Below are 15,873 nucleotides of genomic sequence, written 5' to 3' on the forward strand. Positions count from 1 at the left end.
CTAATTAAATGATTTGACAGATTATCTGTACTACCAGATAATCTCTGATACTAGTTAATATTCCATTAGATTACATATGTGCACACTCATGGACGGCTAACTTGTCTAATATTTTGAATCTCCGCCATTTCCCAGGCAGTAGCCTCTAAGTCAAAGGTCACAAATTTAAGAGATTATAGCCAGGTAAATAAAGTCAATATGTAAAGTTGGTTAGTTGCAATAAGCGTATTTATCTCACCTTGACTGGGACACAACTACAGAGAAATATTTCTCCAAGTGCAAGAATGATGACAAAAGGCAACTCAAAGTCAGGGACAGACACACAAAAGGAGTTGTAGGGATCCGGCTAAACTTTCATGCTACTTCTAGATGGGCAGCTTCTACTCAACACCTCAAGTAGGAATACTGCACCACTGGAGTAAGATCTTCTGACTTTTCAAGAATAGCTGCAAATCCAGATTTTTATTTAAAACGTCTCACTTTTAAAATTTTGGTAGTTTTTTTAAATGCAAAATACTGTAGACCAAGTAAAACACACCTATGGAACATATTTGACACACAACCTCCTGATTTACGACCTCTGCTGTAACAATTTGATTACTCTATTGTTGCACGTATAATTGAGATATTCTTGAAAAGTCATATAATTTGACTACTAAAATGTCAAGGAGAGTTTAGCAATAAGAAAACTAAATACTCAGGATTATGTGTGTTATTATTCCATACTCATAACTTCACAAATTCCAAGTATTTCACAAACTCCATTTATTATCAAAATGAAGATACCAAAGCCCAGAGGTGAAAATAGAATAAGTAAAACCAATATAAACTTTGCTTTAAATGTGGTATAACTAAGAGTAGGTCACAAGTTCAAGTTGGTTCTCTATGTATGCAGGTATATGATCATATTTCTAAATGATGACTAACTAGTCAATTATAGTCACTAGAAAGTTCTGTTTTAACTGACATTTTGAATGAAGCATTCCACTAAGAAAACTAATATTTCAACCACATTTTAATCACTTTAGCTATTCAGAATTCTGTTAATCAAGTAGAAAAAAAAAAACTGTCTTCAACACCTAGGATGATTTATCTGTTTGTACAAATGTGAGAAAGATGATCACATCTTCAAATAATAGATTACAAGTACAAAGAAAGTTCACATTGTCACTATGCTGATGATAATTACCTGCAGGCTGTTACAACACAGCCCATGAATTAATTAACCTTTTGCCATAAATCTCTAGAAACTTCAGCAAAGACAACTTTCTCTTTTTCTTTTGCTCCCTCAGCATTTTAGAAAGTGGAATACTGTGTAGTTACGGTGGGAAACAAATAAAATATACTTATATTTTATCAGTTTTATATTTATCAACTTTATATTTTACAATAAAACCACATAAATTGTAGTTAAAATATAGCAAGTTGGATGTTTCATCTTATGTTTTAGTTAATGAAAGATGGGAAATAATGTGTGGTTACTATGTAGAGCTTTACTTTCATGAACGAGATCAGTAAATTCTTACTATAAATATTGGCTACCTCTTATTAAGTTGGTGCAAAAATAATTGCGGTTTTTGCAATTGTTTTTTAACCTTTTAAACCACAATTACTTTTGTACCAACCTAATAATTATCTACCTTTTGACTCCAAGAAAATAAAGTTAGTCAATTTTTAGACTTAGTTTTAATTAATTCATTAAATAACAGATCTCCCCAATGGGTAAGTCATTCCCTCATTAGGTTAACAGACATTCTTATTTAGATAATGAGTTATATGTATTCTTTCAGAATGTTAGGATATTTCTCTATTATTCCAATTAAATGATGATTTGCCAAATTAATCTTTAAAGAGCTAAACTAATGAACTCCCTCCCCAAAGTATTGTTCACTAAATTAATATTTGGTTGCAGATAAGAGGTACACAATAATATGCTAAAGTAAAAAGGAGATAACTTTATGTTAATAAAATGAGTAATGCTTACCTAGACAACTAAAAATGCATATGATATTTTTTATTTTGTATTAAGGGCAAACACATATTTTATGAATAAATATTTCAAATTAAGTAGCTATTTTCAATAATTTTGGAATAAATCCTTCACAATTGTTAATATATTAAAATTTCCCAAATTGATTTTTCTTTTGTATTCCCAAAAAGGTAGTTCTTTAAGGTTGGTAAATTTGAATATTTACCAGAACATTTTTGGTTATTTCAGTTTTGGGAATACCTCTACTATAAAGCATAAACATTTAGGCAATAAATACGTCTACCTGAAGTGTCAAGTCTAACACGTATTTGTCACATAGACAACTTAAAATAAACATATTTTGAATATAAAAATATACAAAGTTTCAAAAGAAATTTGGCACTTCTGCCATTACCTAAATCTGCCTATGCTAATTTAAACTAGATTTAATATAGCCATCAATTCTTAGATGATCATGTAAAAAGTGATAATTCATATATATACATGAATAAAAAGTGTATGAGGGACTTGAAAAGATTTAAAAATGAGAACACACATTTATAATACTTCTTAATTATTATAGAAATACACAAACTATCTTTGGAAGTTATGATCTACATACCTGACAGGTAATGTTCTGTCTCCTTTCCTCCTATCCATTTCTCTTTGGGGAACAGGATACCAACGGAAATTCAGTTTCCAGTTAAAACCGCCATAAGTCATGTCTGACCCAGCCATATATTCAAAGGTATCATCACTAATCACATCAATGATGGGACACACAACTGTTTTCCTGAAGAAAAAGTAAAACCAGATTACATATAAATAATAATTTAAATGTCACATTAGTTTTTTCAAACTCAATATAGCTGATATGTTGAAATTTAATTATTTTATGATTTTAATACTATGTTTTTATTCTCATTTTATCCTTTTTGCCTACGGAATGATTTCATTTTAACACATCTTTCTTACAGTCAACTTTATACTACCATGTATAATCTAATCAAATATAGTAATTGATCTTCAAGCAGATTTCCAAATGCATTCTAAGTACTAACTGAGCAGGATGAACATGGTCTATTTTTCATAAAATCTCCACCCACAGCATGATTAGAAGATGTGCTTTGATATTATGCATCATTTTAGTTATTTCTTTTATAGAAAAGTAATAGCATGAAGGGAGTGGAAAATGGATGATTGCATTAGATCTGGTAGTTTGACTCTCAGAGGGGTAAGGTTAGTTTAAAGGAATAGTTTTAAGAAAATGTTCATGGGGAAAAAAATCACTACCAGGAAAAACAAACAAACAAACGAAAGTCAACAAAAAGAAACAATTATAAAAATTATGATCATCAGTATTAAGTAAATGTTTCCAGTGAAAGATATTAGGGTGATGACAATTTCTGAGAAAACTGTCCAAGACTTAAGAGTTTCTAGTAACAATCTACATATTTTAAGATAGGAAAAGATAAGCAACTTCAGTTTCTGATGTTTGTCCCATGACCCATCTTTTCTTAAATGAAGAGGAAGAGCCAGAAGATTCGGAGTTCTTGATAGTGGCTTTTTAGGGTAAGAAATTGTTCACCATTGGAGATCATTGGGTACCCTTTTAATCTACGTTGTGTCTCCTGCAATCTTCCCTGCTCCCAGCTTATGTTTTATTATGGACTCAACCTTCTGTCATCTCCCCAGGAAAAGTCAGGTCTACCATGTTTGCATTGGTTGTAGCTAATTCTTAAGAGCAGAGCTTATTGTTCATATGTGATAGAAGGTAAATGTACAAATATTATTTTTAATCACCCATAGATGTGGAAAGCAAATACATGTTGTCTCTCATTTATTCTGGTTTTGTCACACCGTTATCATCAACACAAATTTTCCATTGGGTCTTATATTCCACACAATTTGTTAAAGCCTGGAGTTCTCTGAAATCAATAGAATTCATCTTGCCTTGGAAAAGTTTCTTGGTAATGCTGGTCCCTACCAAATCAATATAATTTTCTCTTTCTTCATTAAATTTAATGGTTTAATTTGTAGGAAGATGAAATTAGATCTAATACCTTTTTTTTTTAATTTATTGGGGTGACAATTGTTAGTAAAATTACATAGATTTCAGGTGTGCAATTCTGTATCACATCATCCATAAATCACACTGTGTTTTCACCACCCAGAGTCAGCTCCCCTTCCATCACCATACACCTGATCCCCCTCACCCTCATCCCCCACCCCCAACCCCCTTACCCTCTGGTAACCACCAAATTACGTTCCCCAGATTAATTTTCAAACCTGTGGCCATCCTGTGGTCACCAACGGCCCTCTAATCCCCTCACCCTCCCCCCCACCCCCTACCCCTCCCGCCCATCTAGCAACCCTCAGTTTTTCCTCTTTGTCTCCAAAACTGTTTCTGATTAGATCTAATACCCTTGAATAGGACTTTATTATCTAGTTATGGCAACTTCAGAACTTAGAAGTAGGATAAGACATTAGAGATCACTATATGCAAATACAATTTAAACATGTTGTTAGATTAAAAAATAAATGATCTATGCTTGACCATATTGAAACAATATTATACTAAAAACTCACTAAGTTGAATATGAAACACATGTTTTAAAAAGCAGCAGAATGTATGGAATGGTGCCAGGAAATGCATTTAAGATGTCCAAGTTCACTTCACTTTGCCAGGCTTACCCTTCTGTGGGTACTGTACAATATACCGAGTGAAAAAATGTCATTAGCCATGTAGTACACTCAGTTGACTAAAAGGTTCCTACTCCTTTCTTTAACTGCTATGGTTCATTTTACTGACAACCTCCATCCATCTTCCTGGCAAGTACCAAATCCTGCCGTTTATGTGATGTAGCTGGACTAGCTCACACTAAGCGACCCCTGTCTTGGATGCTTAATTAAAAACTTCAATTCCAGAAAGATCTTTCTACTGAAGATGAAATGACTTTGTAAGCAAGGTGTTATGCAATGCTTTGCTATTATATCAGATAGTATTCAACATATTTGTCTTCATTAAGTGCTTGGGAATTACACTCATTTATCACCAATGTTTATGAATATCTTTAAAAAAAGCTCATACTTCACAGCATCATCAGAGACAACTGCAGATATCAATGAGGGTTTTCATTTCTATGAAGTATTATTCAATCTTTCAGATTCCACTGTTTGTATGTACAAAGTAGCAATATTGTTTAAACAATTAAACTTATTCTTCATAGCTGTGCTATGTTTTTTTTTATTATTTTTGGTTAAATCATGATTTCATTTCAGTGTTATGTGCGCTTACTTTTAAGATATTCAAGGTGGTTTTGAACTAGACTTTGAATAAGGGCAGTGACCTAGTAGAAGGAAGGCTGGTCTGAGAATAGGAAAAGCTGAATTGTTCCTATCACTTCCAATAGCTGGGGCAAGCTACTTAACTTACCTATTCATTCCTATCATTAGGTACAGGTAAGAACATCTATATTAGCTACCTCACACAGTAGTTGTGAGGATACAATACGGTGCTTTGAAAATGGATTTTATAAAATGGTACTACTTCAAATTACACTGATTTCCTTCACCTAAAAAATGAATATTCAACACATTTTTACGGTTTGAATGTGTTGATTATTTCTAACTCACATGTTCCTGTTCATCCCTAATAAGCCAAGGTCTTTATTAAATGAGAGGGGTAGAGATGGCTATTTTTAAAGCTAGTAAATAAACCTTCTGAAAAATAGCGACCTCGGAGAGAGTTTTGATAGAATGTCGAACTGTCTTAACAGGTTCAGTCATAACCCAGGCAGACACAACACATGATTTCTTACCTGTCTTCCTTTATTCTCGCCAGCAAGGGCTCCAACCATCCTAAAGTACATTCACAGTGTGCATCGAGAAAAGTTATGACCTGCCCTTTTGAAGCAGCTGCTCCTCGAAGGCGGGCACGTATTAACCCAGAGCGCTCTTCCATTCTGATAATTTTTACTGGCACTTCTAAATTTTTCACATAGTTCTCTAATGTCAACTTGAGAAAATCTGTAACGTGCAATGAGAATGCATAAGAAAGTTTTGAGACTGTTTTAAGACATAGAAGAGATACTACTGCCCAGATGAAAATTCAATACATAGGAATGGTGACCAACACCTGTCAATATTTTTTTGCAGTAGATGAAATAAAGATATATAGATTTCATAAGTATGTTAATGTACAGTTATCATTAAAACTCTGTTACTTCGCTGACAATGATAAGGATAAAATAAGAAGTTAATATATCAGACTCTAATTTAGAAATTGAGCCACAATGGCAAATGTAGCCTCCTTAATTATGTTATTTATATTGCATTTGACTGAACTAAAAGAAGAAAGAAAAGACAAGTATCCATAAAGTCATATAAATGCTTAATCATGTGAGCTGTTGAGTTGGGGAAAAAATGGAACACTTCTGAAAGTTATTGTGGCTGATTTCTTGGGTTAGTAAGAACCAAATGGAATCATGAGAAATACTGAAAGAACTAGTTACTTGTTCCTAGAGTTGTCATTGAGTAGGTACATTAATGAAAATACACTGACGATGATGGGTGGTTTCAGGATTAGTATAATTATAAGGAAAATACAGATCATTTTCCAGATGCCTTTTTAACCATAATAAAGTTTTCTAATTAAAAAAATGTATATACAAGAAAAATATTTATACCTCTTTCACTGGCATCATCCACCAAGATGACCTCAGAAAGTAAATAGTGTGGGGAACGATTTATAACACTATAAACAGTTCTAAGGAGAGTGCTCCAAGCTTCATTATGAAACACAATGACTACACTTGTGTTTGGAAGATCATCAGGGTAGACCTTTGTCTTGCATCTGGAACAGAGGAAAGAAGAAGTATATGTTAATAAATAATTCATTTTTAATTCTGATCACTGTAACAACAAAAATTTATCACACAATTTAGACACGAAAGGCCCTTACTAAAGGAAACATTTTATGAATATCTAAAATAATTTTCCTTTTATAAATGCTGTGAGTAATAGTTGGCCTTTTGAAAATTAAATATGTATAATTACTAATATTTCGTTTTTACTCCTGCAGGGAACCAAGCAGCATGATTTCCACAAGTCTAACAAAGCTAAAGTAACATTCTGAGACTGTCAGTAGAAGACCAGGTACAACAGAAATAGATGAATTCATTTCGTGGATCTCATTTTATTCTTTGTTTAGAAAAAAAATAATTATTATATAACTCAAAAAATCATAAGAACATAAGAACATAAAAAGACAGATGCCCACAGGGTTTTGAAGCATGTAAAACAGATTACTTGTCTATTCTAAAATCTAGTTATGCCTTCTGTTTTGAAAATCTAGGTTTCCATTCCGTTGGAGAATGCTATAAGCCAAGTCTACTTGGAAGGAAAGGTTTTAGGGACCAGGATGTATGTTGCAGATTCTTGACTGGTACTACACAACTGAAATCACAGGTTAGGAATGGGAATGACAGGCCACCAGCAATTCTCAAACTTTAATGGACATAGGAATCACCTAGGGATTTATTAAAATGCATATTCTGACACTGTAGGTCTGGGGTGCAGCCTGAGAGTCTGTATTTTTCAAAAAAGCTTCCAGGTGACTCACATGCTGCTGGTCCCTGAAGCACACTGATTAGTAAGGGCTAAACCATAATTGTCATTACTATTAGAATTTGATATCTTGACAATAACTTTTAACTTGGCTTATAAATCAAAAGTAGCCCAGATCTTACTTTTGAAATAATAAATCCAAAACAGTACATTGGGATAAATAATATAATATGCATATTGTTCTAGTGGTCATCAAAAGTTTAATATGCAGGTGGTCCTTACCTTCCTCAACTTGACAATATTCAGATATTTCTGACATGTACTTTAAATCATCATGATTATAGAATATTAATACTAAATAATAATAATAATAATAATAATAATAATAATAATAATGCCACTGAGTATCCAGAACAGGAATAGAAGTTTATTCACCTTAGGTTATTTTTTCATGTCAAATGTGAAGAGAATTAAAATCATTTCATAAAATAAAATGAACGAGATATTTCCTGCTACTCATGAACAACCTACTACGTGACACAAAATAAGCATTGTCAAAATTAGTCTCCTTGACAGGTGAATAAAAAAAAAAAATCCAGTAAAATGTGGGAAAAGAAGGCATATAATAAAACAAATACTGAATGAGTGACTATTGAGATTTTAATCATCTTTTAAAACAATCTAAAATATCACCTGCTCAGTGAATCTTCTGTAATATAACCAGGTATAAATGAACCTTAATTTTTTCCCATATATATTTATTTGAAATATATTTATTATGTACCCACAATATATGATATTGCATACATAAGAAAAGACAACGATAGGGAGAAAATATAGTTTGATTCACAGTCCTTCCTATTTTGCTGGGAAAAATTCAAGATTCAAGTATTTTCTCTGTGCTTCATCATTTGAATTAGCAGCGAGTCATTAGCCATACTGGTAAGTCAGAAAAGTCCTCTCCACAACTTTCCTCCACCCCTAATTCTTTGCTTCATCAAAACACCCCATCATTTTCAGCATGCTAAGCAAAATTTATGGTCAAGATCATCATATCATCAATAAAAAGTAAAGCTGGAAAAATGCTTAAAGCGGGTCAACAACTAGTGGTTTAAACCCCAGGACAACAGTCTATAAAGGCTACTTAGTATCATTTGGAAAAAAGTACTTGATTCTAAATCAACACTTTTGTATGTTACATCAAATGCCAACAAAGACAAAATGAATCAGATATTAATTTAGATAAATCATTTAAAATATCAAAATAAAAGCAGATATTTAGATCTAGTTTCTTAAACTATTTCTACCATGCTCTATTTCTGTACTTTAAAAAAATCCACTCCAAATGTTAATTTTACATTCATTATATGTGACAAACTTATAATGAACTAATTTACTATTAATGTAGCTATTCTGTTTACTTAGGGAAAATTTCCACTATGTCATTATTTAATGTAGCATAAAAATAAAATGCGGTTAACATTTTTATTAATTCTTCTGTTATGTAAAAAGTTATTTAGTTTAAAGATGACTTGTATAACATGAAAATCATTAATAGAATAATTCTTAAGCTATACAAATTAATAATTTTCTATGTCACTTTATCTACCGTGTTTCCCCAAAAATAAGACCTAGCTGGACCATCAGCTCTAATGCATCTTTTGGAACAAAAATTAATATAAGACCCAATCTTATCTTAATATAAGACCAGATATAATATAATATCACACAATATTATATAATACCTGATATAATATAATATAATATAATATAATATAATATAATATAATATAATATAATATAATATAACATAATACTGGGTATAATACAATATAATACTGGGTATAATATAATATAATATAACATAATATAATAAGACTGGGTCTTATATTAATTTTTGCTCCAAAAGACGCATTAGAGCTGATGGTCTGGCTAGGTCTTATTTTTGGGGAAACACGGTAGTTATCTCAAGTGCAATGATATATGCATGAACACGAGTTATGATATGCATTATTTCTGATGGGTTTGTGATACACTGAGTTAGTATTATTGCTTGTATTTCATCAAAGCTTAAGATACACCATGATTTTATGTACCACTAGGAAAGAAAAAAAAGTTGTCAAATAAACTATGGCAAATGATTTCTTTTTTTTTTAATTAAAGTTTATTGAGGTGACAATTGTTAGTAAAGTTACAAAGATGAAATAGTACCATTTGCGACAACATGGATGTGTCTTGAGATTATTATGCTGAGCAAAATAAGTCAGACAGAAAAAGTTGAGAACCATATGATTTCACTAATATGTGGGATATAAAACTGAAAACAACAAAGGAACAAGACAAACAAATGAAGAAACAAAAACTCATAGAGACAAACAATAGTTTAGTGGTTACCAGAGGGTAAGGTGGAAGGGGAGTGATAGATGTGGGTACAGGGGATCCAATATATGGTGATGGAAAGAGAACTGACTCTGCGTGGTGAACACACAATGTGACATATATAGATGATGTATTACAGAATTGTACACATGAAATCTATGTAACTTTACTAATGATTTCTTATTAACAGAATATATTTAATAATTAATTAAAGCTTATAGAAAAAGCTTTTAAATTCATTGGGCATAGACTTCTATCAATATTGTCATGCTTGCTTACAAATCAGTTGCACCAGTTTCCTGTTGCACCAGGAAATTTCTTTCATCTATTCTAAGGGTCTTTCTCCTGCTTTAGGTTGTATTGCTTCACATATGAGAGATATGATTGGCCCACAATAATGGATATTATTGTGGGAGCACAATGTATATGTAATTAACTGTGAGAGTTAATTACATTTTATTTTTATGCTTCATTAAACAAAATATAAAACAGCTTCATTGTCTTTTGGTTATCTTCCTTGGTACTGGAAAGTTGTGTTTTTCAAGTTTTAAGGTACAAAAGTATTATGTAAGGATCTTGATAAAACATGGATTGTGATTCAGTAGGTCTGGGATGGGTCCAAGATTCTGCATTTCTAGTAGATCTCTGGTGATGTCCACACTGCTGACCCCTAGTTGACATGATAAGAAGCGATGCAATAAAAATCAGTCAGCTGTTGACTAGCAGAAAATATAAAATAGCTGTCATTGCTCCAACAGTAAAAATTTGTTTCATCGTATGAGATTTGATTCTTACCGTTGGCTCCTTGCCTTTCTTTTTGGACAATAACTTTTTGTTCTAATACCGAATCTTACTGTAATCTCTTTGAAGAAATGTTGGATGACAGACTCTGCACATGTAGAATAAACAGTGACCATAACTCAGTTGAAGTGTTACTACATGAACAGCCATGACCACATTCACAAAAGCTTAAGAAACACTGCCTACATAACAACTGCCAGCTTGTGATTGTAAATAACCACTGACTCATTGGCTTTAAAACTCATTTTGATTTCATACATATAAAAAATTTATATCTTAGAAGAGGTGAATAAAATAATTTTTTGTATAGTCAACAAAAGTACTGAAAGCATTGTTTGTTTTTTAAGTCTTTAGTTTCTAAACTGGAAAAGTTTTTAATGCACTGATTTTTCCAGAAATAATTAAAAACAAACACAAAAACAAAACAAAACAAAACAAAGAAACCTACATGATGAAGGTTAGGGTAAGTACTTAAAATAAATCGGATGTGTCTAATACTTTTTTCTCCCTGACAAATGGCAAACAATTTCTTCTTTGTAATATTACAAAAACAATTTCACCTCTGTCCACCTCAGCTTTTTTATATCTTTTACATAATAAGATTAAACTAGATAATCTGAAATGTGTAGTAGACATTGCAGAGTAAAGCTCAGAATCTCCAAATGGTGAAATTAGAAAGGACTTTTAAAGTTGACTAATTCAAACCTTCATTTCATAGAACACAAGTCTCAAGTCACAGAGCTAGTTCAATACTGTTCAATAAAGTAATAATAATAATCATAATAATAATAATCAGTAATTTATTACTTAATAATATTAGTAACAGTAATGATTTCTGCCCCATATTATATGCTATATTAAACATTTTAAATAATATTACTGGTGTCTGAAAAATTAGAAAAAAATATTTAACATTCAAAAATATGCCTTAATGTTACACTCAAATATGTATCTTTAAATCAAATAGAGAAATAGCAATTCCCCTAGGACCATTTCATTAAAACCGAGCATAGAGAGTCAGCTTTCAACGAAATTATGCACACATAGACTGAATACTCTTTTACAATTCTGTCTTATGAAGACATTATTTTTCTTTTATGTAAACATATAAATGAGATGGGCAAAACTGACATTATTGTGGGAGCACAATGTATATGTAATTAACTGTGAGAGTAAAAGTGGCAGACTGCGATAGCTATTTTTATCAATTTGAAAGGAATATTTGATGTCCACTAATCCAATTAAGTTCTTGAAATCTGGTGTTCCAGTAAAATCGTAAGCTTTATCACAGCAGCATTTTATGTTTACACTATATAATGACATGCTGAATCTATAATACTTGAAATAAAGTGAAAATTTATTTCCTTTTAACTCTGTAATAATATATGTGTGGCTCTTAATTTTGCCTGCACATTGGAATCATTCCTTGAGCTGGGAAAAAAAAAAAAAAAAAACACTGATTGTGTGGGTTTCAACAACAGAGATTCTGATTTCAGTATCTGGGGTGTGGCCATGATAATGGGATTTTAAAAAAATAAGTCCCCTGGGATATTTGTACGTACAGGCAAACTTGAAGATTGTTACTTAAAGTTATTCACCAGAAACACTGGTTTTTAGACATATGTATGTAAAACTTTTTTACGCTTACATAAACATTTAAAAATAGTATGTGTAAGGTTATGCATGTACATATCAGATGAAATTAATAATCACTGTTTCCTGTAATTATAAGCCCTGGAGTCAGAAAGTCATCTCCACTTCACTTACAATCTCTTCTGTCATCTGCATGTACACTAATATTGATTCAGTCTTTTATGTATCAACTGTTGATTTATATAAATATATGAGAAATAAATCTACCTGTTCTACTTTGGAGAGAATTTGGGGGTAGGATCGTGTTTCCAATGTCTGGAACTAGGAAATACAGTGACATAATTTATCTATTTACTAGCTTTCCCCTTGGGTATGCATGCATTATGGGAACATAGACTGTTACAATTTGATTTTATCCTTTTCAAAACCACAGTGATGTTTTCAGATAAGCTACTGAATACAACATGCCACATCAAAGAAAGAACAATTGACTATAAGATGAAAATGTGAAATCACAAAAGATCCATAATTAGATGGTAGTTTAGTCATACACAATCCATTTAGGACTACAAAGGCTGTCAACACTGTAGTTTGCATGACTTGTTGGATCACTGCTCATTGAGTCAGTGGTTACCTTTTGCTTCCTCAATCAAAGAAAATTAATAACAGTAATTAAAAATAAGGACAATACGAGTGCTCTAAATCCTTTTTTAAAAAAGCTATGGGAATTGCATTGAACCTTGTAAAATTATGTGTGGTTTGTATATTTCCCAATCATTAAAATTCATATTCACAGAGAGAAATTTCATCATTTTCCAAAGCATCCATGCAAAGAAGACAGGAAGACACAACACTTATCAATATATATGCCTCCAGAGAGCACCAAAATATACTAAGCAACTACTAACAGAAAGGGAGAAATTGACCAAAACACAATTATAGTAAAGGAACTAAATACATCATTGACAGCTATGGAAAGACCACCCAAACAGAAAATAAGGAAATATCAGCCTTAAATGACATATTAGGCTAAATGGACATAACTGACATTGTCAGAGTACTTCATCCTAAAACACCAAACTACACAAGTTCAGACAATTAAGTTCACGACCTTGTTGTAATGATATTGATAATTTTTTTGATATCAGAAGGATTATTCATTATGAATCTGTACCAACTGGAAAAACAGTTAACCAAGTTTACTATTTAGAAGTGCCGAAAAGGCTGTGTGAAAAACTTCAGACGACCTGAAATTTTCACCAACATTTCATGGCTCTTGCATCACGACAATGCACCAGTTCACACGGCACTGTCTGTGAGAGAGTTTTTAGCCAGTAAACAAATAACTGTATTGGAATATTCCCCTACTTATGTGATTTGGCTCCCAATGACTTCCTTCTTTATTTGAAGGTAAAGGAAATATTGAAAGGAAGATATTTTGATGACATTCAAGACATCAAGGGTAATACAACGAGAGCTCTGATGGTCATTCCAGAAAAAGAGTTCCACAATATCTTTGAAGTGTGGACCAGGTGCTGGCATCCGTGCATAGCTTCCTAAGGGGAGTACTTCAAAGGTGACCATAGTGATATTCAGCAATGAGGTATGTAGCACTTTTTCTAGCATGGGTTTGTGAACTTATTTGTTCAACCTTGTACATTCTTTTCTAGTGTACACGGAACATTCTCAAGGATAAATGATATGTTGGGAAATAAAACTAACCTCAGCAAATTTAAGCAGATTGAAATCATACCAAGCAGATTCTCTGATCACGAGACTTTTAAATTGGATATCACACACACACACACACACACACACACACACACACACAAACACACACACACACACACATACAAAGGAAAACCCACGAATATGTGGAGATTAAACATGCTACTAAATAACACAATAAAGCACTTCATTTTGCATGGGTGTCTATTTATTGATTTATATTTAAATTTTATTAGCCCTTCTAAAAGTAAGTTCCTGTAAGTCATAATTACTTAAGTAATTTATTATTATTATTATTTTAATTAGACTTTTATCCATCTACACCAAGCAGCTTTATTTTCAAAACCAGCTAAACTCTGTTCTCATCCTTGGCCTATTTGCTATTAGAATCACTCCTTGCTCCTTCTGTTCTCTTCTAAGTATTTGGAGGGGTGGGTTGGGAGAGTAATTGGTTTACGGATGCATTTCTAAGATGCCCTTGCTTCTCGGCTTCTGTTTGAAATATGCCATAAAGACCTCCAGAGGGCGAATGATAAGCTGGAAGAAACACGAACAAGAAAGCTGGGTAATTTCTTTCTCTAACCTTCCTTAATTCCATAGAGAAATATTCTTCCCCCTTCCCTGGACTTACACCTCATATATGCCTCAATCTTTTTACTTATTGTACTCTTTCACAATAAATCTATCTAGTCCAATATACTAAGGGATTCTTTAAAAGAAGAAGGAAGATTCATCTTATTTATTTCTGCCTCTCCAGAATCTAGCATTCTGCATGTCACAAAATATATTTAATAAGGGGTTGAGGAATAAAAACTTCACAATCAGTCAAGCTATCCTATGAATTATCAGATCAACTTCTCAATCGTAGCTCTGCTTTGTTATTGTCTGAACTCGAGGAATGTAGGGATAAAAACACCAATTTTTCTACTTTTTTTTTTTCTTTTTCATATCTTCAGTTGGTTTTGTTATTCAAGCTTCTAGAGCCATGGCAAATAAATGAGCTTGGGATAAGAAAGGAAAGCAGTATAAGAAAACGGGTCTGTAAGTCATTTCTATTATAACACATACCCTGCAAACCTAAATATTATCATTCCTATTTGGACATAATGGAGCAAGCTCTGAGTCTGGAAAACCTGTTTGCCTCCCAGTTCCGCCATTCAGAATCTGTGAGCAAACTCTTTAAGGTTCACTTTTGTCACCATCTAAATGGGAGTAATACTGCTGTTGTTACACATCCAAAGTCCATGCACCCATTGCTTCGAAAGGCCAAAATTCAGAATGTCAGAGTTGAAAGGCCAAAAGTCAGAATGTCAGAGTTGGGGGTCAGGAAAGTTTTATTGATCGAGAAGGAGCTAAATAGAGAAGATGGGGGTTCCAATCCTCAAATTCATCTTAAGAAAGCCCAGAATTCAGGCTTATTTTTATATCACTGAAAGGAAAAATGGGAGGAGCTGTTTTTTGTGAAAACTAAAGTCGCTGGCAGAACTGCCCTAAAGATTAACATGTCTAAAGCAAGAGCTGTTAGCCTGAAGGCCATGGGAACAAAACAGGCACAAAGATGGAGTCAGAGCTACCTAGCATTTCACTGTTACACTGCCATATCTATAGTACAGGGCTTTGGAGGAAAACAAATGAAATTGTACAGGACTTCTAGGAATATAATTTATTACTATACTATTCTTATATTATGAACCACCGTGTAAAATATTACAAAGTCTATGTATTATTCGTGCCTGCCTTGCTTCTGATAGTGTTCTGACCATTGCCATGTTCTAATAACTTTTATCCTAAGCTCCTGTGGCCAAGCTTCCATTTTATTCCTCATTTCCAATGTG

General features: G+C 32.6%; 1 protein-coding gene across 3 annotated transcripts in view; it reads right to left on the minus strand.

Moving 5' to 3' along the window:
- Nucleotides 1–15,873, minus strand: part of GALNT13 (polypeptide N-acetylgalactosaminyltransferase 13) — a 465,175-nt gene that overhangs the window by 197,890 nt on the left and 251,412 nt on the right. For all 3 annotated transcript variants that reach the window (XM_033112248.1, XM_033112249.1, XM_033112247.1), the window contains exons 3-5: nt 6,658–6,824; nt 5,791–5,998; nt 2,592–2,762 (exon numbers count right to left, since the gene is read on the minus strand). In XM_033112248.1, coding sequence (XP_032968139.1) covers nt 2,592–2,762; nt 5,791–5,998; nt 6,658–6,824 — 546 coding nt within the window. The remainder of the gene's footprint in view (nt 1–2,591; nt 2,763–5,790; nt 5,999–6,657; nt 6,825–15,873) is intronic.

The sequence above is a fragment of the Rhinolophus ferrumequinum genome, chromosome 8 (assembly GCF_004115265.2).
Source record: "Rhinolophus ferrumequinum isolate MPI-CBG mRhiFer1 chromosome 8, mRhiFer1_v1.p, whole genome shotgun sequence".
Taxonomy (NCBI): Eukaryota; Metazoa; Chordata; class Mammalia; order Chiroptera; family Rhinolophidae; genus Rhinolophus; species Rhinolophus ferrumequinum.